This window comes from Cotesia typhae, unplaced genomic scaffold, assembly GCF_013202065.1.
Source record: "Cotesia typhae breed Kobodo isofemale line unplaced genomic scaffold, CoteBio_Ctyphae contig_65, whole genome shotgun sequence".
Taxonomy (NCBI): Eukaryota; Metazoa; Arthropoda; class Insecta; order Hymenoptera; family Braconidae; genus Cotesia; species Cotesia typhae.
Window position 1 is genome coordinate 1,168,297 of NW_027423762.1, and position 27,820 is coordinate 1,196,116.

The window sequence follows — 27,820 nt, forward strand, 5'->3', positions numbered from 1 at the left end:
TCCAATATTATAATTATTAAAGAATTTAAAATTGAAAATGTCATCATTAAATAAATATTTTTAATAATTAATAAAATAAAAGATAAATAGAAAAATTAAAATTACGATAAGTGTAAAAATAATACAACGTGTCACATTTTGTTGTTCAATCGACCGGTTTTTATTCGATACATTAAACTCAGCCGGTTTATCCTGGATTCTGATTGGCAGAAACTACAGAAACTCATGAACCATGTCAGGTGAAGAGTCACAAGGTAAACGAAGAAAGTCTGAATCTCGTTCGCGTCTATGCAAGTCAACACCGAACCTTATTGCTAAAATATCAACATCATCAATGTCATCATCTTCTTCACTGTCATTAGTACGTTCTATTTTACCAATGATGCCTCCGAATCAAGATATTTGCGATAAAATTGCTGATAATTCACAAAGAGGTAATACTTACTTTGATATTGACATTTTGAATTAACGATGAGTTTATTTTAATCAATTATTGTAAATGGAAACATTTAAATTGGTTTTATTTAACTATATGTTTTGTTTGGAATAAAGTCAAATAAAATATATATTTGGCTAAAAATAAATGTTATGATTTTTATTTAAGAAGTTTCATTGCTATTAAAATTTTATTTTTATTTACAATAATTCATTAATTAACTCTCTGAACAGCTCCAAAGTAGTTTTAAATTGCGTCAACTGTGGATGTTATTCTACTAGGAATTTTTAACTTTAACAATAACAATATTTGCTATAATACTGAAGTTAACCATCAGCTGTCAAGTTTAAAAATTTTAATAACAAATCAATTACAATAAAAAAATGCTTCTAAAAATTTTCACTTGTAATTTTTATTAATTTTCACATGTAAAACGTTTTAATTCATTTTTTTTTTTAATAATTGCATTATTATAAAATTTTAAAATAATTTTTAATGTCTGCCAACTTCAGTGTCATTATTTGCTGGTATAATTTGACTTTTATTTATACATATCACTTTTAATTAGTTTTGAGATGCGTTTAAATTTAAATTAACATTTTATTTAATCTATAAGTCTAAATTCCATTAATTTTTTCAGACAATAAGATAAATATTTTATTATTTATTTTTTTTTATTTTACAAGCTCCTTATTAATATAATAAAAATATACGAAATCTTGTTGAGAAAAGAAAACTAAAATATTGTAAGTTTTCAAATCTGATTATATGAAAAATACCAAAAAATTTTGAATGTAATCGATCATGCCAACCAGGTCAAAAAATAGTTTCCGGAGAAACGCCGATAAAATCTTGAATGCCATTTTTTTTCTTTTCAATTTTCTTGTACATATTTAAATAATTATGATGATAAACGAACCGTAAGCTATAGAGGTAATTTTTTTTATTGATTCTGAAAAAAACTCATAATACACTCTTCAATACTTATTTAATAACAAATATTAGTGAATTAATTTTAAAAAATGATTATAAGCAAACCCGTGTAAAAAAAAATTGTCCCAAAAATGTCCCAAGCTTGAGACATCCAAACGTGACACAATTTGGGACAATTTTGGGACATCTTAGAAATAATCAGAAATTTTAAAATAGTACATTTAAGTAATTTTTCGTCAATTTTACGTATTTTTTTGAAAATTTTCAGAATGATTCTTCAATTGTACTACAATTTTAAACGTTTACTAAATGATTTAATAAAAAAAAATTTATTTTAGCACAGCTGTAAATTTGTCTAGGAATTGAAAAACAAAGATAAACAGTAATTGCTCTAAATAAATGGTTAAGGCAATAAAGATGAGTGAACTATTATATGCTAATATAAATGATTTAATGGTTTTCAGAATGTATATTTTTGAATACTTAAGTTCATCGCTAATTCAAGTCAACTTATTTTCATTATGTAGTAAAATAAATTATCGGTACATCAATCACGCTTTTAAAATATTTTTTTGGTGAAAAATATTTTCTGCACTTAGTCATGGTTTTTGTTTATTACAAAATTTTAGGATGATTCGTTTAGTTAGAAGAAATATGAAATAAAAAGGCCAATGCCACGTCATTTATATCGTAAAAGAACTGGAGTCCTCCGGATTCAATTGCTGTATGCGCGGCATTGTGCCAAAAACGTGTGAATATTATTATTTTATAGTTACTCTAAAATTTTGATGTTGACAATAACTTAATAGATTACTTCTCTTATTATTAATATAAATCTTTCTTCTATCAATTACATTAAATATAAGATAATAAAATTAAACAATTTGCCTTTAAAATTTTTATTAATGTCATTAAGAATATTCGAAATTCAAGGTAAAATCTAATTATTTTAAATGTAATAATTATTACTCATTATTAATTAAAAAAAAAATGATTACTGAATATACTAAGTATTTTATATTTTACAGAAGAAGAATTGGGAAGTCCATTACGCCGTGGTAGTTCATTGAATTTCAAACGTTCACGACGAGAACAAGATGCTGAAGGGAATCGTCTCCGTGTACCCGATAGTACAAATAATGGATTAATTAGAAACAATAATGGAACTTATCAAGAATCAAGCAGTATACGTCCTGCCAGATATTCGGCACCTGCGTTGGTTGCACCTGCGCCGGAACAGCTTGCTATCAGTCTTCTTCAGCTTGGATGTCCTCTTGTTTCCATGCCCAGGTGAGTAATTTCAATCATCTAATATCTAAAATTCTCAAAATTTAATTTACGAAATTAATTAATTAACTTGTTAAACTATTAATAGTCATAAAAATAATTTGTGATAAATACACTTGACTCAATTTGAATTTTTCACAGTACTATAAAATTTATAAAAAACAATCATCTTATTGTGGAATAAGTATACTGATTGCATGTTGCATGAATATGCTCTAATAATAATGATCATACACCCACATCGTTATCCTCATTTTTGTGATGGTGAATTAGCTGGTTAAAAAATATTGTGTGCTGTAGCCTGTGATCGATATCTATGAAAATAAAACCTTTCCAATGTTGATTTAAGATAAATTAATGATTTAATTGGATTATGGTGTTGACATCAACATCACTATCTGTTATAATTTATAAAATATATTGTGAATTCATAAAAATGCGTCGAAATGCTATAACTATACGGAAATTATATATCATCAGGAAAGTTAGCAGTATGCTTACATTACATCTGCACATCGATAAAGAGGTATGTGATGCTCGGTCAATAGATGATCTCGGCAGCGCAGACGCCAAGCTGAGATGAGTGTATGCGTAGTTACCATTGTATATACTTGCTATGTTGGTGAAGATGCAAGTGAGTATAAAGGAATGAGAGTGATGAAGACAAGCAGCATGGAAAGTCATAAGCTGAAAAAAAGATAGAGTGACAAAAAGACACACGCGTTTCTCCGAGTGCGCGGGCTAAACATCAGCATCATCATCATAACTATCATCATCACCATCATCATCATTATCATCACTGTATTTTACTGTCACGGTCGCAATGCCGTGTTCTCATTTTCATAAAAAAGAAAACATATTAATCTGAATGATAAAAATATTTGTAACGTGAAAAGCCCAGTGAAAATGTTGCACTTTTTTGCTTCTGTTAAAATATCCAGATAAATAATAATTAAGCTTTGGAAAATAAATGTTAAAAATTACACGTGTGTGTTCGAAGCACAAATTTATTTTTAATATCACATGAAATTTTTTAATAAATTTGTGATTAATCTATTGAAAATAATTATTTTCTAATAAATAAAGCATTTGAAAATGTTTTTGATTTATGAACAGTGAAAAATAAAAAAATTAATTGCCATCTTTTAAGTTAAAAAATTAAGTATAATAATGGCTTAAAAAAATTATTCGATTTTTAAAGCTTTATAAAATAAAAAAGAAAAAAAACGAGTAATTCATTCATTGATATGTGCCTGCTGTAAGCAGCAATTCATCAGAACAGTGGCGCCCTTGTATTGGACTGCCAACTACGACAATCCCACTCACCACAGGTGCTATTTTTGAAAATAAAATTTATTTATAATTTTACTTAAATTAATTACCAACTCTTAAATATTATTACCAGGAATTTAAAATACCAAATCTTCCATGTTCTTCGAATTATCGCAGAAAAATATTTATAAATTGTTAATTAAATTTTAGATAAAACTAATTTCGTAAAAATGGTACATATATGGAGGCAAATTTTTTGAAAAAGCATTTACACGGTAAGAAATTCACTTGGCATATTCCACAGCTGATTGTTGACAGTTAGTCTTGCGTCAGCTGATCATTTACTGCCATCTTTAAAGTTTTTATGATAAAGAAACTTACATTTTATTAGCATCATTGTTATTATTTATTTGAATACTACACTAGTTACAAGTTAACAGTTAATGTATATTTGCTGCCAACTAAACTGTGATTGTCCAATCACCACAATTCTTAATATGAAATCCAGAAGCTTTCAAAGGCTTCTTAGACCAACAAGCAACAATCTTGGTATTTGTTCGACAATCATCGAGTTTTCTTTTTCATGTTAGTTACAATAAATCACTAAACAATGTCACGCAAATTTTTAATAATAATGGAATTTTAAAATTTAGTGAGTGAATAATGAAAATCGAAAAAAATTTAACTGTGTAAGAAAAAAAATTTTATTTTTCAAATTGAAATTTTATTTTTATAAAGGAACAAAAATAGGTTTCTTTATTTTCTTACTGATAATTGTAATGTTATTAAAAGTTTACAATCACAAAATGAAAAAATTAGTTTTAACAAACCATTAATGGATGATATAAAATTATATCTAAATTTAATTAAAGATAATGTAATGTATGATAACGTTTAATGTCTTATCTTTTAAAACACCTTCGAACTTTGATATACCTAATATTATTTTATTTAAGTTGTTACCGTTGTTATTCGTTAAAAGTTCTGGCAAATTAATAATTATTAATGATTAAATTAAAAAAATTAAAACTAGCGGGTGATTTGGTGTTTTTTAGATCTCGTGGTGGAGTTGGGTCGGCACATAGCAGTGATAGCGATGATTCTATTAGCTCCCACAACAACCAACGTAACCAACGACACAATCCATCTGGAAATACGTCTCCGGAAGGCTATGGGCTTCCAAAGGTTCAAATATCCGGACCTCCAGATTCATGTGAATCCTCACATACTAATGGGTAAGTTTATTTATTCATTTGTATTATAAAAAATAAATAAGAACAACATTATTCTTAACTTTAAAAAAAAAAATTAAAAGCAAACATCAGCTACATTTTTAAGATTTATATAAATTTGTTGAAATATTTTTTCATTCGCACTGTATGTTTAATTCAAATGAACAATAAAAGAAAATCTTAATTTTTAAAATCTAAATTAGATAAAAAACATTTCATTAGAATTTAGTGATAAGAAGATATTATTGTTATACGATCTGTACAATTAAATACAAAAATCTTGATAAATGATAAGAATGTATACCTTAGAAAGTTGATAAAAAAATCTACTATCAGCTTGTTGTAGGACACCTGGCTTATTGTTTGAGTTGAGTTTAGATTGTAAGTATTTTTAAATCTTAAATTAAATCAATTACGGAATAAATGAGCCCGAATATATATTTATACTATATATTATCTTCATCAAATTGACATCAGTAACGTGTGAGATATTATTATATTTGTGTCGTGCCATTGTGATCTGATAATTTAGTTATAATAATAACCACTTGTTTATTTTATTATAATTGTTGTTAGTTTTTTTTTTATATCGTAGCTGGAAATTGTAATAATCTATTGATAAGTTACAATTGCATAGAGAGAAAAAAAATGAAAGAGTAAATATTGGAATGGGTGGAGAAGATAATGTAAAATCTGTCTCTTGAGGATATTGATTTTTTTTAATTTGTTTTTTTTCACATTCTTCATGTTCTACCTATTATATCAAATAATTATTAAAGTATTTCATTATTATACATTATACTATACAAATGATATAGTAACATCAAAATAGTCAAATCTGTGTGTAAATTTTTGTTGCTGTGTTTCTTACATTGTTTTTGAATTACTCATTCAAAACCTAAGTAATAATTTTATGTAATATATTCAATTTATTGATTCAAAAAATGTGAAACCATTTTTGACAATATTTATCATTTCAATTCAGTTAATATTATTTTTTATGAACAATTGTTAAGCAGTAAAATTTATTAAGAAAAAAAAAATATGATAGATTTAGTGAAAATGGATGGAAGTTTTAATATTACTAAGGAGAAACGTTTTTCGTTGACCAATAATTTGACACATAAAATATTCAAAAAGCTACGAGATAGTTGGTAAGTTTAAATTTTAATTTAATAATACCATCCAATATTTATAAGAATTTTAAAATTTGTGATTCTATCAAATCAATGGTTTTAGGACAAGATTAAGGAGAAAGTGAACTAGATCTACATAATTAAATCATATAATAACAAGGTTTAAAGCTCGGTGATATATAGTTCTTAACAGAGAATTATCGCGTAATACTACGTTTTTTTCTCTCTACTTTTATTTGATATTTTAAGGTTTCCCACGTTCGAATAAGCGAGACAATTTAGTCGATGCTATCCTTCAGCATCGATTATATGTAACAAAAATATCTATCGACAATCCTTACGTAAAAACTATTTTTAATAATGATAAGTATATTATATCATGACACAGCAGTTTGTTACTTTAATGTTATTTATTATCAAAAATGTTTTGTTAAATTTATTTCTATCACGAAAAATTAATTGACTCAACCTTGAGATAAATGGACACGTTTATTTCAACACTATTAGTAAGCTTTCATGTTAATAAGTTTTATTTAATCAAAAAAATGGATGCAATTTAATCAAGATACTTTATTATACTTATATACACGTTAAATTTTATCTTAATTTTTTTGGACACATAAAAATTTTATTTTAAAAGTTTAGTAATAAAAATTAATCTGACACAATTTTAGGCGTGTTTTAATATTTATAATTATTATTAACAATTTATTAGTTTCATCAGAAAAAAAAAATTTTGATTAACGTTAAACTTAAAATACAATCAATTTATTAAATCACAAATAATGATAAAACTTAAAAACAAAAAATGTTTGATCTTCATAAATTTGCACAACTGAACAACATTACGATTAACAGGTTTTTCATATGCATTAATAACTTATTCATCATTATCATAAGTAAAATAAATAACCGAGAGATTTATTATAATCATCGTTTTGTGCAAAACCTTTAATAATGAAATATAATTACAAAAATAGTTAATTAACAATAAGATTATCAATATAAATTCTAATTATCTTATAATACGCAAAGACCCGATTCATATGAGGTATTTTATTTTCCTCTGGTTTATATTTTTACATTTTTCCTCCCGCTTTCCCGCTTGTATAGTCTACAACTACTGTGCGGGTCATATTATCTATCGGATTAATTATATGTTTCCTCCCTTAAAGACAATAATATCATGTCTCGAAAAAAAAAAAAAAAAAAAAAAAAAAAATGATTTATAACCACGTTTATCATTCACTGCATGCAGTGCTACTAAATGGAACAACTTAGAAGTATTTTTTCGTACTATGAAAGAATTACAGTAGTGAACATTCGCGAGATACAAAAAAAAGTAGTATCTTGCGGTTATCGCACATTTTTTTTTTTAACCATCATGGATACTTCCCTTAGTGCTTTGCGACAAATAATGTAAGGTTTTCATTTTTTATTTTACAATTATGATAAAATAATGACATTTTCAAACAGAGAAAAATTGCAGAAAAATAATAGATTGTAGTTATAAAATATGTAAAGTAGTACATAGAGTTTTATGTATAGCAATAAATATTTGTTATGTCCATTATTTTAGCTTCTGATATCTTATTGCAAAAGTGTGCATCTTGTGTAGTAATAAAAAGATATATAGAAGAACTATATCGTGTATGAAGTTATTGAGTAATGAGCAAGAAAAAAAGGTCACAAAAGGTATAAACTTCGCCAATGTGAAAGCTTTATTTATTTTTGCAACAAATGTCCCATTTTATCGATCTTCTATAGTGGTTTACAGAAATTTTTATATACTGCATGATCATAACAATAGTAAATGACAGGATAAATTAATATTTTTACACTTGACATACAAAAAAAATAACTTTTTTTTTAGTAATGTGTTTTATATCTATAAAATAAAACTAGTATTTTTAACCGTCTTAACGACTTTTTAAATTCGTTTTTAAAATAAAACTTATCCAACAGTAATATTAAAATAAAATAAAATAAATTAATTAATAAAGTAAATTAAAATAAAAACTAAAACGAAAAGCACAATTCAATAAATCTATTTTCGTATAATAATAATTATTAAAAAAAAAAAACGATTAAATTTTTTAAGTTTTTTAAAAGCATTTTTCTTGTTTGGTCATGGTAATTTTCAACTAGCTTATCTGTAATACTGAAATGATTTGAACGTGCTGAGTTTTATTCTTATCAATTAACAATTTGATAATATTATTGTTATTATTACTAATCACTAAGAGAAAAAATCATTTTTTCAAGTATTTAGTTTATTTGTTTGAATCATCGGTACTTAGAAAAATAATTTTATATAAAAATAAATTTAAAAAATTTCTCATTTTTAAGATTAATAAGTGTAATTAGATGAGCACTTTCTTTTTTTTTCCGCCTAAAAAAACTAACTTGATTTAACAGAGAAACTCTTGAACTAAAAAGAATATTCTATTTTTATTTCGAATCAAGTCAATTATTTTTCAGTGTTTCGAATTATTCGTACAACAAGCAGTTATAATAGTTTCTTTCATTCAATGGAAATATTCTTCAATTCATTTTAGAATTCACTTCAACTGGAAAACTATTTTTTTTTTATTATGGCAACCTACAGTCACTATGTACCTGTTGATATTTACGAATTATAAATTTAATTCTAAAACTTAGGCTCACTGGTTTTTGACAATTTTAATCAAAACAGACATTCTTTCAGTACTGTTTTAATAAATTAAAAAAATAATATTAACACAACAAGGTCGATTATTAATGATAATTTGTTAAAAACATGATGGAGTGAACTTATAAGCAGGACCAACATAACAAATTACTTAAAACTGCTCTAAAAACAACAAAAAAATTGACTGAGTATCACCAAAAAATATTTAAGGTCGTGGAAAGGTACAAGCTCAGGTCAAGATCGTTTTGATGATAACAAATTTATCTATAGAAATTCCTTTGAAAATGGAGATTTGTTCTTCAAAAAACTTACTCATTTTCTTAATTATAATTAATGGGATGAAATTTGACTTAAAGCTCACAGGTATAAAAAACAAAATAGATAAATAAATAAATGACATCTACACAGAAAAAAAGTTCACTTGAGCCAAGAATAGTATATATCACACACTGACGAAGCCTTGACCAATAATTATATGTGATCTGAGACATTTCTTACTTTACTTCCCTCGGTTTGTAATATACTATTTTTTTACTCGAGAAATTTTACTTATCCCAATAAAATCAATTATCTTGCTTTAAGAAATACGTATCTTGATCCAAGAAAATTTATTTAAGTCAAAAAAATCGTGTTGTTTTGAGAAAATTCAGCCTCTTGCTCCAAAAAATTTAGTTCTCGATAGAAGTAAATTTTCGTTAATATATATAATATATTTATTGATTAACATGTCATATGGAAAGATCAAATAATATTAAATCATTTTTTTTTTCATTCAATATGTATAATTGCACGCTAAAATCATATAAAATGGGTATCAAATGTAAAAATTTATTCCATCAAGTATGTATGATAATTTGAATTGAGAAAAATTACTTTCATCGAGAATAGAATTTCAAAAAAATTTTTACTTTGGCCAACACAACTTCGGTCTTCTTTCAGGCACCCGAAAATTTTCTTGAGCCAAGAATTTTGTTCTCCAGTCAAGAAATTTTTCTTTCTGTGTAGTGTCAAATTCTAATATATTTAGAATTACTATATTCGAAAAACTTATCATTCTGAACTAACTATCGCTAAAAACCATATGAAACCTTGAAAAGACAAATCCAGGTGAAGACTTTTTTAATTATTCTAAATTTAACTAAAAACACCGACAGTATCATATAAATTATTGAGATAAGCAAGAGAAATTTCAAACCTAGAAAATTGACCTGGTAAAGAAGTTAGAAATTATTTTAAAATAATACTTGTTTTAAAAATTTTCAACGATATCTCTCGTCTGAATGAACTGTTTACAAAATTTCACATGTTAGTGATCAGTTGACACTGAATTACAGTAAATTCTAAAAACACTTATACAATTATCATTATTATAATAAAATTATATGCAATTAGTTAACTATTAATTATAAAGATTTGATTTAATGACATTCGCAATTATCTATAAATATTTGCTATTATTCTATATATATATATATATATTAGGGTGTGCCAAAATGTAACTTCCTTGATGGACCTTTTAAAATTGGAATTTTCAGTTCCGCTTTTGAAATCAGCTGTGTTTAGGCCTTTCCTAAGATATTTTGGGGTAAGACGATAGATTTTATTTTCATAGAATTTTTTAGCAGGAGGTTTAATTGGGCATTTCCGGCGAAAATTTGAATTTTCAGCGGAAGTGCCCTAACTAAGCTCCAGTTAGGGCACACCCTAATATATATATATATATATATATATATATATATATATATATATATATATAGACTAGTTGTTACCCGCCCGCTCCGCTGGGCACTTTATAGAATTGTAGTTTTAGATTTAGACTTAAAATTCAATTGGAGTATTATTTTGACTTGCACAGGTTCCACATTCCATCGAATCGGAAGTAGAATTTATTGAAATCCGTATTGAGATGATCTCTACATGACAAATAAAAGATCCTTACCAAATTTGCAGCTTTTTGGAAGCTATATTTTAAAGATTACGATTTTTTATTGTTAACATTCACCCCCGCGATCTTTATTGGAAGTGATTCGGTGTAAAATCCGTTCTTAGATCATTTTTCTATCACATGTAGACGACTCCTACCAAATTTGGAGTCTATAGGAGATATAGCTTGGAAATTAAAAATTTTCATTGTTAATACCTACCCCCGCAACCCTCTGTGGGGTGAGATATCGTAAATTTTGTTCGTATATTATTTCTTCATCTGTTACAGAAAATTCCTACTCAATTCAGAGTCTATGGGAGCTATAGTTTAAAAACGGGAATTTTTCACTGTTAACACCTCCGCAATCCTCTTTGGGATAGAATATTATAAAATTCGTTCATAAATTATTTTTTCATCACTTACAGAAAATTCCTACAAAATTTGGAGTCTGTAGGAGTTATAGCTTGAAAATTCAAAATTTTGATTGTTAAAACCCACCCCCGCAACCTTCTGTGAGGTGAGACATCGTAAAATTCGTTTATAGATTATTTCTACATCTCTTACAGAAGATTCCTACCAAATTTGGAGTCGATAGGAGCTATAGTTTAAAAACAGGAATTTTTCATTGGTAACGCTCCCGCAACCCCCCTCTTGGGTGGAATTTCGTAAAATCCGTTCTTATCTGACCTCTACTCGGCGAAAGGAATATTCCTGCCAAATTTCAAGTCTCTGGGTCTTATACTTCCAGAGATATCGTGATGAGTGACTACATCTATAGAAAGTCTCCTATATATAGGTAGATTAATCGTTGCTTATAAATAAATAAAACAGAAAAATCAGTCATAAAACACCTGCGAAGTATCATCTTCTCTGAGGGAGCGTCCAGGGTGCTGTAATTAATGGACTAAATTGTGAATATGCAGTATAAATATATACCATTAAATATACTTTTTACAATTTTGTTTCTACACGGAAAAAAAAAAATCGAAAAATTACATTATAAACAGTAATAAGTGCCCCATCGTATTCAAAACTAGAAAAATCACAGTTCGAACTAACATTTTTGTAATTTAAACTTTGAATGTTAATTTTCAAAGCTTTCAATGTAAATATTACATTTTACAATGTAATTCTTATAAAATCTGTAATACTTAAATCTGTAACTGAAATTTTTCCAGTTTTTATCACGAAGCGCCACCTTACATTATATACTGTAATTTTTCTATTTTTCTTTTTTCCGTGTACATAAAATTTTTAATAAATTTCATTTTTTATATACATTTATTAAATAATTAAAGCTGTTATGAAAAAATTTATCTCTAATTCCCTTAGAAAGTTTAAATTAAAAAATTCTAATGAAATTAAATTACTAAAGAAACTTTGATCTACTTAATTAATTTTTATTAAGTTTTTATAATTTTTGTCGTACTATAAAATTAATTTTGCAGTCTTCAGATTTTCCCACTTGTAAAAATTTTAAAAGTTTGCAAAAAAAAAGTAAAAATAATTGTATTGGTAAAAATTTTATTTTTATAATCCTGACACTCGTTATTGGAACGGACAGCTTGAAGTAAATCCAAAATAGAATAAACGGAAAAAGTATTCATAAATGTCATCTGTAATTTCTTGATAATACTCATACGTGAAATTTATATTACATACTCTATAATTTAATAAATGAAAATAGTTCGATGCAAAAACGTTTTTACAGTTTTTTTTTTTTTTTTTTAACTTAACAACGAACCACTTTATAGAGAATTACAAAAAAAAATTTATCAAAATATTTAATGATAAAATAGATTTAAATAATAAAAATTAGTTTTGTTTTTTATTGAAGAAATTTAGCGTAAATATCTTAGAATTTTTTTTTCTACCAAACTTTTCGTTGTATATTATTTGTTTTTTGTATGAATTGAGTGGCGCTGGTTAAATGCGGACAAAGTTTGAACTATAGTCTTGGTAGTAGAGAATATTAGGAAGATAAAACGGTTATCGAGCGGCGTCGTCGAAAGGAGAAACACCACATAGTGATACAACCTCATGCATGTGCTCTCTTGATGCATGTGTGTTATTTACACAGTATACGTATATATATTTATATATATAATATAATAATATATATTTATCCAGAGAAAAGGCCGTGCAGTGAGCCACAAAAAATATAGACTAGTGCCATCAAATAGTGTTGATAAATCCATGCTACAAGTGCGGTTTTTTGCAGTAGTTATATCTTACTCTCGATTCGTGATTTACTATATCTGTACGCATTCCATATTAAAGACAGTTTTCGATAATTTATTGAAAATACGCATCAACAATTATTATACATGAATTATTTTGTTAATTTTTTGGAATACCGTTGAGTGAAAAAAAAAAAAAAGAAAATAAAATTAATATTTTTGATCCAATTGATTAAAAAATATTTTTGCGGTATTGACTGTTTCTTTAAGTTATTTTTGAAGAAAATATTTCATATAATTCTACATTTTATTTGTTTTAATTTTTAATTAACTTTTATTTATTTATTGATTATTTACTCGTTATCTTGAAAGTGTATTTTTTTTTGCTACGTTCAGTTTTACGGCCGTGTAAAATTAGTATGAGCTGATTTTATAAAGCTATTGTCACAAGAGGCTTTATTTTTAATGATAATAAAAAAAAAAAAGTAATTATAACAGTAGTTGCAAATTTAATCCGGTGCCTTGATCTTGTGCCATTGAAAAGTTGTATGGATTAAATAATAATATTCACAGATTAAAAATTTAAAAACCATTGAATATCATATACTACTATAATAAAAGAAAAGAAAAATAAGAAAAATTTAGTATTTATGTGAATCTTCAATAATAAAGAAAGCTGGTGTATGGGGGAAGTCACAACTTCTCAACAAGAATCTATAATGATTTGTTTCGTACAAGGATTTCAAACACGTGAAGAGTCGAAATTACGACGGGCAAAGAGGTATTTTATTTTTTTCATTATTTATTTAAAATTATATTTATTTTTTACTTATCATTATATGAAATATAGTTCATGGCTTCAAATAAATATTTTAATTTCGATAATAAAATGAAAAAATTTTCAAAAATATCGTTGAAGTAATGACACTGACGTTAGCAGACGTCTGAAAATTTTTGATTTTTATATTAATTAAATTACAACTAAAAAGTTATTTCTAAAAAATTACACTTATAGTTTCTCAATTTCTTTATAGGTGAAATTTTTTGTTTAATTATTTAATTGAAATTTTTTCAATAAAAAATTTCTAAAAATTTTGAAATGTCGGCTAACTTCATTTTCATTTGAAGTATCATATATTTATTTCAAAAAAATAAACCGACCTGGAAAGAAAAAAAAAAGAATATTAACTCTGTTAAAAAGAGCTTTGTTGAAATTAAAATGGTCAGAAGGTATCAGCATTCATAAATAGTAATAGCTTAGTTTTGTGATTGAGATCTTGCTCATCCAAACAATTTGACTGACCGTATGGAAGACTATAGTAGACATAGTAGACTAGTTAACATTATTTAGGTCACATAAAATATTGTTACAAATGGTTACCAAGAGATATAATTTATCTGTTTTTCTTAGCTCTTTATTCGTCTATCGTTGTCATGTTGTGCTATCAAAAACCAGTTACATTACAATTTAAGTTTAATTTTTTAAGTACTGTACGTTATTTACTTGTTTACTTTTATCTAATTAATTTATTCTACTTAATTTCTAAGAAGTCTCAATTCGCTTTATTTTAATATTTTTAAATTATTCTCCGAATTAATTATATTTAATAGTTATCATTGTTTCAAATCATTATGATAGTATTATCTTTATAGAATTCTCGGGTAATATTTAGAACCGGAAGTTCAGACTTCTTTCACTGTTTAAATTTATCACCGCCTAAAATATTCAAATTGTTTTGGCATGTTAATAAGCAATGATTTCTTGTGTATTATCGAGCACAAGTGATTGTTAATTAATACTCCTTGTCAACAAATTCTTACGTTAAAAATCATGCACATGAAAATGCAATTTTTTAATAATAAAATTGTTATTTTATTACAAACTAAATAATAGCTTCAAAGCACTTGAAGTAATTTAAAAGTTATAATAATAAATTTAAATAGCTAACAATTATGCAAGTAATAACGATATACAAAAAGCGATAGCCTGTAGATAAGATGATATTTTTTGTATACAATAGTGAGTGTTTTTGACTCGTTTATGCAAAAAAAAAACTTACAAATAAAACTCAGAATTTTTTTTTTTTATACAGAGATAAAAAAAAACTTTTAACACAATAATTTTTCTTAATAGTTGAGTAATTTTTTTTCAAAACCCGTAAAATTAAATTCATTTTAAGAAGTCGTTATCTATAACATTTTTTTATAATTAATAATAAAAATAATATTTTTTAATTTATAACCAGTTTCCTCTGATTAATGTCAATTTTTAATACACATTTTTTTTTTTTAATTTTATGACTTCGATAAATACCTATTTTTCTTTCAATTAAGACTAATAAGAGAAACTAAACAGATGTGTTTTAATAACATTTAAATGTCTATTCAATCGTACATGAGCAAGAATTCAATAAAGTACCGCTAAGGCGAGGATGAAAACGTCGACCTTGTATTATGCTGGCCGGTTCATGCCTGTTCTTACTCGAGACCAGTGTTTTAACCCTGTGTTTCATGTAATTCGATCAATACTACATAAACAGTAGCGGATTTATTTTTCGAACTGTATAACACGATTATATTATTATCTATGTATATATTATTTCATTTTTAAGTTGATATTCTGTGATTTTCACTTGATATCAATATTAAATTTAACAATGAATTATATTATACGTAATAGCATTCTTAGGCTTCGAATTATAAATTTACAAAACGGTTTCTTAACAGTAAATCATTATATGCTGTAATAAATATTAGAATTTACACTTCTTCTTACTTATTTTTTGTTTCATCAGTATCCTGCAATAAAAAAAAAAAAATTATAATAATAATTAAAAATGAATAAAACTCATTAAAATAAATATCAATATGTATTTATTCGAAACGGTATATTTTTTATGTGGTATATATTAAAACTAGACTTCATAAACACGTTGAATAAGTATAATAATCTGATATGTATCTGTTAAATTGCTTTGATGGATAGACAAAAGTTTATTTCGCAAATAATACATAAAAGCTATAAGAGAGAAAGTTATTACGTACATATTATACGCAAACGGTTGTTCTTAAAATTTTACAACATAATGTGTGTTGCTTTTTTTTCTTCTATCTTTTTTTATCTTTTTCAAATAATAACATTACATGAAATTTATATAATATGGTGTGATAAACTGTTACATATGTTTTTTTTTAATTGAGTGTACTATAATTTATTCTATATGAATTTATAGATTTCCATAAAATTTATCGAGGAATTCCAAATTTTGAAACTTTAAAATTGTCAACAGATATTTGTTTAAAAAAACAGTACCTACTAATTTCGATCAAAATCTGCTGCGAATTTTTAAATAGTTGAAGTTTAATTTTAGAGTTAACTTGACTGCCGTATTCTGGTAATCTGGGATGACGATGTTATTTTTGTAATAACATACGTTTTACATAGAAATGATTAATTAATAAATAGAATCCCTTGATGTGACACTATATATTCCAATGTAATAGAAATTATTAAAAAAGTATGAAATGATAAAGTTTTTTGAGTTCGAAATGAGTTCTTTATAAATGTCCAATTAAAATTTAATTTCAAAATAAAATATATATTCTTTAATCTTTGGTGTAATTTTATGGCATTTTCGAAGAAAACGCAATTTTTCAAAATCGATTCAAAATAATAAATTCCTGATTTTAGAGTATTTATAATTTTATTATAAAGAATTCATAATTATTAGAGCTTTAGTTGGATCAGATTATATACTTATAAAATAAAATGAATGTACTAAAGTACATTTTAACAGTTCGAAATAGGTAAAGAAACCAGCATTAACACGCAATTATATCGTTTGTTACGGTCAATAACCTTTTTGCATACATTCTTTTCACCATCATTATATAGCCATTGTATCAGCAATAGTCAATTTAATCATAAAATCTCATTTAAACTAATTTATATTTATCAATAGTAAAATATTTATTTTTCCTTTAGCAAATAAAATGTTAGTATCAATCAAAATCAATTAGCTTACTTAAATTTATTAAACCATTATCTTTATTTTTTATTTCGTTATATTCTGTGGAATTTAAAATATTGAAACGCCAATTTTCTATTGAGAATTGCAAATACATGCATACATATATTATGTACATGTACTGACACAGAAAAAAAAATTCTTGAACCAAGAAAATTATAAGGAAGACTGAAGTTATTTTGGAGCAAGAAGAAATTTTCTTGGCTTAAAAAAATTTAACTTTGTTCAAAAAATTTTAACTTCATTCAAGAAATTTTCAATCTTACTTAAGATTGTCTTGATTTAAGAAAATTTACGCCTGACTCAAAACATTTTTTCTTTCTGTGTAGAAATAATAATTGACGACCGTTTTAGTTTTTCGAAATAATGAACAATGTAAACCATCTTAACATCTAGATAAAATCTTTAATTTTTAGAAGGTTTTAATTGAACGTTTTCTAAAAATGAAAAGCAAGAAATTTTTTGAGAATACAAAATAGTAATTATAACTGTAACATGTCGTAACATTCTACGAAAAATATTTACAACTCATAAAAACTAATTCAAGTTTTTTGTTGACCCGGAAATTATATGTAGAATAAAAATAAAAATATCGTAAAAATAAAAAAAAAAAAAGAATGATGAAGTTTTAAAATAGCTTCTTTGTATCTGATGTTATCATGTGAATGTCAAACACGTGGGTTGGCATAATGAACCTAAACGTGCGTCGTTATATTGTTCGAACCGATCGATGACGACTGTACACGCAATGTTCCTTAATTTATTATTGAAACAGTATCTATGTATTTATATACTATAAAAAGAGAGTATATGGAGACTAGGTAAAGTATCTATTATTCTTATTGTTACGGGGAGAATTTATATACAATTCAAAATGTTTCTTCAACTCAACAATCTTAACTTATTTTTACCTAAAAAAAATTTGAACGGTTGTATACATTAATAAAATTTAAAATTGATAATGCATGATGATAAGATATAACCCGTAACCCGACAACGTGTATCTATTTTATGCATCGAGCTTTATAGTATGTAGAAACATACGCTCTGTAAACTAAAGTTTGATATGGAACGATCGAATACAAATGCTCGAGAAATTGCACGTGAATATACTAGGGTGGCTCAAAAAAAATCAACTATCAACTATCCTTTTACTTGATCTTGTATTATATGCTAAATATAGCACATAAAAAAATATGCTTGAATCAACGTGATCCGGGCTATTGAACCACGGATACGAGATTCTTCCCGGAAAACATTTTTTATCTTAACTCCAAATAATATTTCTTGCTCCAAATTGAAAAAATATTTGATCCAAAATATTAAAATTATTAAATCAAGATAAAATATTTTCAGCGAAAATTAAAAAAAAAGTTGACTCAATTATTTTCTGATTTTTCCTGCAAAAGTTTTTTAATTACTCAAAAGAAAGTTTTATATATATATATATATATATATATATATATATATATATATATATATATATATATATATATATATATATATATATATATAAAAATTGAGAAACAGAACAATTTTCATTCAAGAGTATCGAATTAAAAGAAAAAAATTTTTTGGTTCAAAACATTAATTTTTTCTGTGTTTAATACACTTTTTTGAGCATTAATTAAAAATAATATGGTTGGTAAAAAATTGATCAGTCAAAAAAATGAAAGTTATTTAACTATAAGAATATTTCAGGAAATTTTCAAGTCAGTAATTCAATTTTAATTCGCATCAACTTATTATTTTGAATTAGTACATTTTTATGATATTGCGACAATAGCTAACATTACAGTTATAAGTTCATAATATGACTTAGATTTTCAACCTAAAACCAAATCATTTCATCCAAATTGTTTTTCTCTTTGATTTATTCAAATTTTTATGACTAGTAAACATTACAATATTTGAGAAAATCTAATAAAAGTAATAATTGTAAAAGTAAATTTTCAATATCTACTTGATGGAGTTATTTTTCTTTTCTTGAAATTTTAAAATAACATAAAATTATAGCACAGATAGTTAAAGAGCATGGACTTATAAAATAATTATCTTTTCAAGTTTATGTAAGTTCTAAACTTAATTAGGGTTAGAACTAAGCTTACATTCTTTTAATAAAAGCTTACGTTATAAAACTGTCACCTTTAAAAGTGTTTCTTGATCAGTATTATTTAGAACACTTCTCTAGGTATATCAACTATGCTTACGGCCGTAACTAAAAAGAAATCGATAATTAACTTATACTAATTACAACTTCTAGTTTTTTCTGTAATCGAATAATAAACACAAGTAGTATTCTATAAGTTGGTAGTATGACATTTTATCCTTAAGAGCCGGTCCCTATGATTGCAGCTTTTCATTTCTCTTCTAAACAAAGAAGATTTTTGAAAAAAACGCTCTGCTACGTAAAAGATTTTTTAATTATCCATTTATTTACATCAGAAAAAAATTTACATTTTTTTCGACATTCTCATTTGTTTAGAAGAAAAACATAAAACTGCAATTAGCTTTATCATCACGAGTGCAACAAGAATGTTGAGCATTGTTTTAGATTGTACCAGGAGTAGTTTCAGTATTACTTGTGTTAGAATAAATAATTTTCGGAAAAAAAGAAACGCTAATGCACCAAAAAAAAAAACTTTCTTTGATAGAAAAAAATCTTGAACCAAAAATGTTATTTGATAGTTAGATCATCTTGATTCACACAGAAACATTTTTCTTGATTCAAATAAATTTTGTTTGATTCAAGAATGTTTCTTCTTGATCTAAGATAATCAAACTCTTCAGAATGACCTTCTTGGTTCGCGATTTTTTTTTTTACGAAGTTAATACTTGTATCAGTGTTATCTACTTATTGAACGTTTAAAGGTTATAATTTATATCTATAACCTTTTAGATAATCTAAAAAAACTTAGAATTTTTATAAGAATGACATTTTTCAATGCTAATTATACTGCATTTATCGATTATCACTTATGTAATTTTATTGTTTTATAATTAGATGCACTTGGGAAAGAAATAAAGAAGAAGAAATGAATTGTAAATATTGAGAATGTATGAGCGTGATAAAAATTTTCTATTTAAAAGCTAAAAATTTTTTTCCGTGTAGATTTTGTTTCAAAAAATTTACTGTTAATGTTTTCTGGTAGACATCCGTTCAAATTTTGAAGAAGAAATTATTGAAAGTCGACATGAAATACATTGCTCTTATGAAGAAATCGATATTTGTGATCATAAATCAAGGTGTAGAAAAAAATTTTTTGTACAAACAAAAAAACGATAAATTACGAGTTGATAATTGCAACAATTTGTTAGTACAATAAAAGTGTTATGTACCTTCGATACTACGTAAATTTAGTATTTCCCCACGTTCTCACTTATTTATTCTTGAGTATTAATTGGTTGCTAATACTTGATTTCCGATGATAATATTTCAAATCGTAAAAATCGCTCAAAAATACAAAGGTTGGTTCGTAAAAAGTTTAGAGTAAAAGAATGCGACTTTTTATAAACATTCATCAAACTAATATTCACATGAGTAATTGTCTAATTTTTAAAATGACAATAATAATTTTTAATAACACATAAAAAAATATATTCTCTTGAGTATTAAACAGCAAATTAGCTATTGCATATTGCCAATACGGAACATTTAAATTTCTGAAATAAAACACTTAATTTTATTCTGAATGATAAGACCGAATTCATAATTATAATTGAAAATCTAAAATTATGTTAATTTTAACTGAACATCATTGATAGAGACTAAAATTAAGTTTTACTGATTTAATTGAATCATTTCAATGTCTAGTTTTAGAAATATTGAAATTAACGAAGATGTTGAAACTGTCAAATATTTGAAATAAAGGGTGTTTTTAAAGATTTTTCTCTATCTAAGTAGTAATAAATTGAATTAATACTGTTTTTGCTGGGTCACAAAAGAAAACCATTTTTGTTGTCATTTATCTTTGTTATCATTTATAAGATACAAGATCAGTTTTAATGCCATTATTTATTGATTCTTGACAAGAATAGCTATTGTCGATCATTAATTCAAAACAAATGGCACTTTATTGAGAAGAAAAATGTGAAATTCTTAATAATATTAAAACTGTATATGTATGTATGAAATATTTTAATATTTCTTAAAATCGGAAAAATAATTTCATGACAGACCAATATTTGGTCAAAATGGTATCCCCTTAAAAAATAAGAAAAAAAATAATTTTACAAAAATGAAATACAGTTAAATAAAATATTTTAACTTTATTAAATAAATGTTTAATAACAATATTATTATAAGAAATAAAGTTTTCTTGTTTCAAAATTTTTGGATAATTTATGACAAGTAAAAGTTGGTATCAAGATAATATAACGTAATAAAAGTCTTTTTTTTTTTAGGTCCTAGTTTTTGGATCTTTTCGTCAAAAATTTTTTAGAGTTATGGTTCTCTAAAAACTTTTTTTAATTCAGTGTATCTAAACGTCGTAAAAAATTTATCAAAAGTATTTTAATTAAAACCTATAAAATAATAGTTGAAAAAACTTTTATCTTGCAAATTCAACAATTTATTGACCTTTTATTGTTTGCTGTCTGAAAAGTCAATCATTAATTTTTCTGATGAATATCCATTACTAATTAGGTGCAACATAATTGAATTTTATGAAATATCATACTCGTTATGTATATGTAGATTAATTGATTTGGTAACAAATACAAAACTAAAATGTATAAATTTCTTCAACTCAGTTTAAAGACTATAAGATTAATTGAGTTAAACAACAAAATTTCATTTTAATTATATATAATATCTATTACGTAGGTTATTGATTAGGCAACGAATGTTCAGTATATGTCTAGTTTTTTCTTTCCACGCAGCATAAAAAGACAATAAAGCTATAAAATTCATAAAGAATTCAGGAAGAACGAAGGTCAGTAGTGTCATACTATTCAGAGGGCTGTTATAAACCCTCCTGACATGAGTTAGTTCAACCCCGGCTGGCCCGAGGAACTCGTCTCGATTATTCAAGATCGTTCTAGTGTTAACAAATTTTTTATCTCGACATTTACTATTCGCCTCGGTGGTTTTCATAATTTTGTTGTTATGAAGGTCAACTTAAATTAAAGCTTTAACAATAAAACAAAATATTACTTTGAGATTAAAGTGTAGTTTAGTTTCTAAATTTTATTTTTAAATTATAAATTAGAACAAGTTCACTGTTATAACATAATTTATAACAATGAACTTTATCTTTCTCGCGAGGCTGGCACTCAAGAGCATCAGTCTTAAGTGGCGGCATTCAAAAAGAGGTATTTTCAAAAAACACAGATATCAACGCGGTTTTTACTGAAAGTTATTGAACTACAACTGGGTTGTAATTTAACACGTGATATTCTTTATTATTTTTTTTTTTTTTTAATTATAAACTTCAATTAAATGAGAATCAATAAAATAATAAATAACATGGATTTTGAAACGAGAGCTTTGATTCAATTGTGTCTTTCCTCAAAATCAATACCCAGAACAAGGTAGACAGCCAGGAGGTTAATTATCAATACTTGTTATATTTTATTCAACAATGATTTTTGCTCTACTAATTGATATTTTATATTTTTTAATTAAAGGTCTGCTGGATCCATAGGTGCGCGTTCAGCGCCTAGCACCCCTCTTCAAGCAAATGTAGGATCTGGACCTGGACAACAAACTCCATCAGACAAACAGCATTCGATTAGCGGATTGCAATTGACTGTTGGATCAGCAACGACTCATTTACCTCCTAAAAGTCCAAGTCACGTTAGTTTACAAAAATGCAACGACAGGTAAATTTGCTTTTTTTTTTTAATAATTATTATTTAAACAAAAATACAATCATAGTTACATCGTTTGTAACAACTAGTGATGCGAGACAAGAGCGTGTTCGTCAATTCTTCGTGATTTAACGTCAATTGACCAACTCAAAAAATGACCATTGGTCATTTCACATCTTATGAGTTGCTCAAGACAGGTTTTTTTTTTAATTTTGGATTTTTAAACAAATTTCCTTTTAAATGTCTTAAAAGCTGAGTATGGTTACAAATACATAATTACTTATTACTAAAGAAACAAAAAAATGAAAAAAAGTCAAAAATATTTTTGACTGACCAAAAAAGATATGTCGTCAACTGATAAGCAAATGCTCGCCAATTGCTTATTATTTGACCGAAGTCAAAATTGACGATCATTTCATATCATTAGGTGTTACTAACAAAAAATTCCGTTTTTGCACAATAAGTTTATTTAAAAACAAAAATTTTTAGAAAAAAAGAAGCCCAGATAATTTTATTTTTGACAGAGTTATGGATATCTGCATAAATTCTGAGAAACTCCTTGAGTAAAGTAAAAAAAATTTTCTTAGCGAAATCGAGAGGGGTCGAATTGAAAATAAATTTTTAAAAATAATTTTAGTTCAATAAATATAATTTTTAGTAATTGTTTAGAAGTAAGGGACACTTTATTTCTCACTATAAAATTAAGATGATTACATCTTTTTTTGAACTTCACTTATTTCACTTTTTAATGTTCATAAAAAAAAGAATAATTTAAAAAATTAAAAAAAACCATTTTTTGACTTAAAAATTTTTTTAGTAAAAATCATAAAAATTCTACAAGTTTATCTTTAAAAAATTTTTCTTTGTAGAATATAAAAAATGCTAAAAATTAAGATAATTATTTGGATGAATTTTATCAATTTTATTAATAATTTTTGGTAAGCATTTATTTTTTTTTTTTTTAATTGGAGTTAAGAGAATATTGGATCAATAAGCAATTGTTAAAAAATAATCTATACTTTTTGCAACGTTTCATGTTAAATTATAATTTTTTTAGGAGTGCCGATAATAAAAGTTAACGAATAAATTTTTTTCAATATTCAAAACTTCAAAACTAATTGACAAAAAGCTTTCAACTATTTTTATGATGATTAGTTTAATTAAATCCTTCGTACGATTAAATAATTTGTATTTGATAAATTCCAAGAAAAGTTCACTTTTTTTATTTTCGCTTAAAATTAATCGAATACTATTTGATTTTTTTTCAATTATACTATTATTAATCTATACTATAATAAATAATAATTGTAAGTTAACTAAGTATGATTTATTTTTTGATAAAATATGTTGAAAAAATTTACCGGAAATACTTATTTTTCTTAAACAGTACTTCATAAGCTTCTGTTATTATCAGTAATGATAAAGATAACTTATTGTACATAATATTATACAATGATAAAACTATTAGTATTTAAAAGTAAATGAACGATCTCCGCATCAGACTCGTTCAAAAAGTCAATGTAGAACGATGGCTTTCAATTATGAAGTTTGGGGTAACGATTTATGGAGTTTGCGAAAAACAAGTTACTCATTTAGGTTCAATTTATATAATGTTTTATAATTAACTGATTTATTTTACTGTTGCAGCCAATTATCAAAGCCCCTCAGCAGAAGTACACCATCAATGACAGTTGGCAGTGGTTCACAGACACCATCTACTGTCAGCAGGTCATCCACAAGATCATCACCCACATCAACCAGTAGCGCAAGACAGAAAAAATTCCATAGGCACTTTACACAAGTAATTAAAAATTTTTGTTTTTATTACAAGCATTGTCGTTCTTTGCTTCCAATGTCTCAGCAATTTTTTTCATTTGTCTTGTCTTTTTATTGTCGATTGTACAAAATTATAACAACCACATATTCAAATGTGATGTTTCATTTAATTCACCAGGGAATGGTTTCAAATAAAATATTTTATCAGCACACCATTTATCAGCATATTATTATTGAGTAATAACTAATTCTGCTTACAAGTACTTGTTTATCGTTACCACTATAGCAATAATTGTGTGCAGGTTGTCTTTATAACTAACTTTATCCTTACATAAATTTTATTGCACATATTTAAAAAAAAACATTATTGTTTAAAGATTAAAGAAAAAAATTAATTTTTTATAATTATTAGATCATTCAAAATCAAAACAGACATTTCATGATTTTTTTTAATTTTAGTCTCTGATCTATAGTGATGATTGATTTGAGTTGATGAAAAAATAAAAATGAATAAGTTATTAGTTATTAGTAATAACAAATGCATAAAATCATTCCCATGTGTATGAATTAAGAGAATTTATTCTTTAATTTAATTTATAACGTATAATGAAGGATTATTGGAAGAAGGAATGATTGTGAATAAAGTAAATAGAGCTTTGACCCAACTTATGATAAAGTTCAGTGCTAATCTAATGATAGTCTTCAAAATTTCATGATCAGGTTGGACCAGATGAACGAGTAATAAACTACTACAGCTGTGCATTGGTCGCAGATATTCTTCTACAAGGACATCTTTATATCACACCAAATTATTTTGCTTTCCATAGCAACGTATTTGGTTATGTTACAAAACTTCTCATACCCACTACCTCGGTGCTCAAAATAAGCAAGGAAAAGACTGCTCGTATAATTCCAAATGCAATAGCTATTGTAACTGAAGATGAGAGACATGTTTTTTGCTCTCTGTTATCACGTGATTCAACGTTTAAACTTATGAAACAGGTTTGGGATGCGGCGTTGGAAGGTAGACAAGCAGTTGACGATTTACCTTTGCCTGTTGATGTTAAATTATTAACTCCGGATTCATTGCTGGTTGATGATTCCGAAATTAATGTTGAAGAAGATGATTCCAGTATGTCTGAAAGTGGTACTGATTTAACGTCTAGACCACCAACTGTTTGTACTGATACTGATGGTATGTCTCCTATTATTCCACGACCAATTTTAACGCCACCAAGGTACGTTTTTATAATAATAATAATAATAATAATAATAATAATTTTTAAGGTGTTTAATATATATATTTGATTCGAAAATCGGTGTTATTAATTAATAAAGATAAATAGTTATTATTCCAAGCCGAACTACCCGATCCAAATTAGCGAAAAAATAATTCGGACAGCCCAGATCAGGACTCGAACCAGGATCTTTTGATAACTGAAAAAAGTTACACTGAGTAAAAAATTACATCTTTTTCTAACAAAAATTGTCGAAACAAAATTTTAATTATTATTTTCACCTAAATTTTCTCTGACGGTATGAGACCTAATACTGATAAAATATTATGGTGAAGGAATAATAATCAAAAATTATTATCTTCAAGAATTTAGATCAGGTAGTTCGCCTTAGAATAATAACTATCTATCTTTATTAAATAATAATAATAAAAATTATTATTTGTTTTTAACAAAATTATAACTTTTCATTTTTATAATAATTTTAGATTGGAACTCACAACGCCCAAAAGTGTATCAACAGCAAAAATAGGAATTATAAGATCTCTATTAAAGTATCAATTAAGATCACGTACCGTTATCACTATTTTAGTAGCACTTTTGGCAGCTCTCTACGTATCAGCAGCTTTAATGATGGTTCGAATTGATAAATTGCATACAGCATACCTCAATCATCCACTTGCATCTCCAGAAAGATTTACGCAAGATCGATTATTACATTATCTCAATACTAATCTCGATCAAATTATTAAGGTAAAGTTTTTTAATTACAATCAGCCAAAAACTTTCAATAAAAATATTCTGAAAATAAATATTGATTGAAACATTTTTGTGAGAAATGGAACTATTTTTTTTTAAATATTATAATTTAAAAATAAATAAATAATGTCCATAATAGGTTCGGCAAAGCTTGCAGACACTTTCCCAACAGTTTGTCACAATGAATCAAGACAATGGCAGTCATGATACTGTACATGGGAGTGAAAAAATAGAACCAAAAGATGCGCCAAGTTAGCCTCTTAAGTGGAGACTTGATATCATCATAAATCAACCAAATATTAAGAGTTCTCTTTACCTCGTTAGCGTATGAAACGCCCCGAAAAAAAATATAAATAATTACGTGAAACATTATATTCGTTATCATACGAATTTCGACAAAATGACGTGTCAATTGAATTCATTTGAATTAAATTACATTTATTTAAATCAAAAGAAAAAATCAATCAAGTAAAAACTACACGTTGTTTTGGCCGCTACCTTTTTTTAGCTATCTGTTATATTTAAAATATAATTCTAATTTATAGATTTAAGAGGCTAAAGGGGAAAAAACTTTAGAAAAAACGGAAATGGTATATGAAAGAAATTTAGATACCTAGCTATACGTTGAGTCGCATTAGGTTGCTTGCAGTATCAAAGAAATAAAATACAATGAAGAGTTTAATTTTGATCGATTAATTAATTAATTAGTTATATAAAAGTCAATTGATTAATTCAATAAAGTTAATAACACAACAATATTGTAGACAAATAACAACATATATTAAACAATGACATTATATTAATTGGAGAGCTCATAAATTCCTTTTTTCCAACTAGTCAAGTGTACCTACAGGATATGAAACTCAATAAAATAATGTTAATAAGACTATATAAACAGTGAGATAATGCAAAAATTTTATAGTTATTTACTTATTTGATACGATTAATACGAAAAAGTAGTGCATTTTTTTTTCATTATTAATTTTTCATGGCTTTAATAATTGTTTTGTTGAAAGAGTTTTATTAAAAATGTTCTGGCGTTTAATGTTTTTTTTTTTTTTTTTTTTTTTTTTTTTTTTTTTTTTTTTTTTTTTTTTTTTTTTTTTTTTTTTTTTTTTTTTTTTTTTTTTTTTTTTTTAA

At 25.7% G+C, this 27,820-nt stretch overlaps 1 protein-coding gene across 3 annotated transcripts; it reads left to right on the forward strand.

Annotated features, from left to right (window-relative positions):
- Positions 1 to 217: 217 nt before the first annotated feature.
- Positions 218 to 27,820, forward strand: LOC141532497 (uncharacterized). Of its 3 annotated transcripts, none has more exons than XM_074250859.1 (8): positions 218 to 434; positions 2,398 to 2,659; positions 4,984 to 5,163; positions 22,728 to 22,922; positions 24,558 to 24,711; positions 25,386 to 25,924; positions 26,410 to 26,674; positions 26,820 to 27,820. In XM_074250859.1, exons 1-8 carry the CDS (start codon positions 233 to 235, stop codon positions 26,934 to 26,936), a joined length of 1,914 nt encoding a protein of 637 aa, XP_074106960.1. In that variant the 5' UTR covers positions 218 to 232; the 3' UTR covers positions 26,937 to 27,820. The 3 variants fall into 3 exon arrangements, with proteins under 3 accessions (XP_074106960.1, XP_074106961.1, XP_074106962.1); XM_074250860.1 differs by having other exon boundaries at positions 25,407 to 25,924; XM_074250861.1 differs by lacking the exon at positions 218 to 434 and adding an exon at positions 2,260 to 2,302.

Coding starts and splice junctions, on each gene's coding strand:
- LOC141532497 (XM_074250859.1), top strand. CDS start 233: ATGTCAGGTGAAGAGTCACAAGGTAAACGAAGAAAGTCTGAATCTCGT. Junction 24,712..25,385: donor TCCATAGGCACTTTACACAA/GTAATTAAAAAT, acceptor ATCTAATGATAG/TCTTCAAAATTTCATGATCA. Junction 26,675..26,819: donor ATCTCGATCAAATTATTAAG/GTAAAGTTTTTT, acceptor TGTCCATAATAG/GTTCGGCAAAGCTTGCAGAC.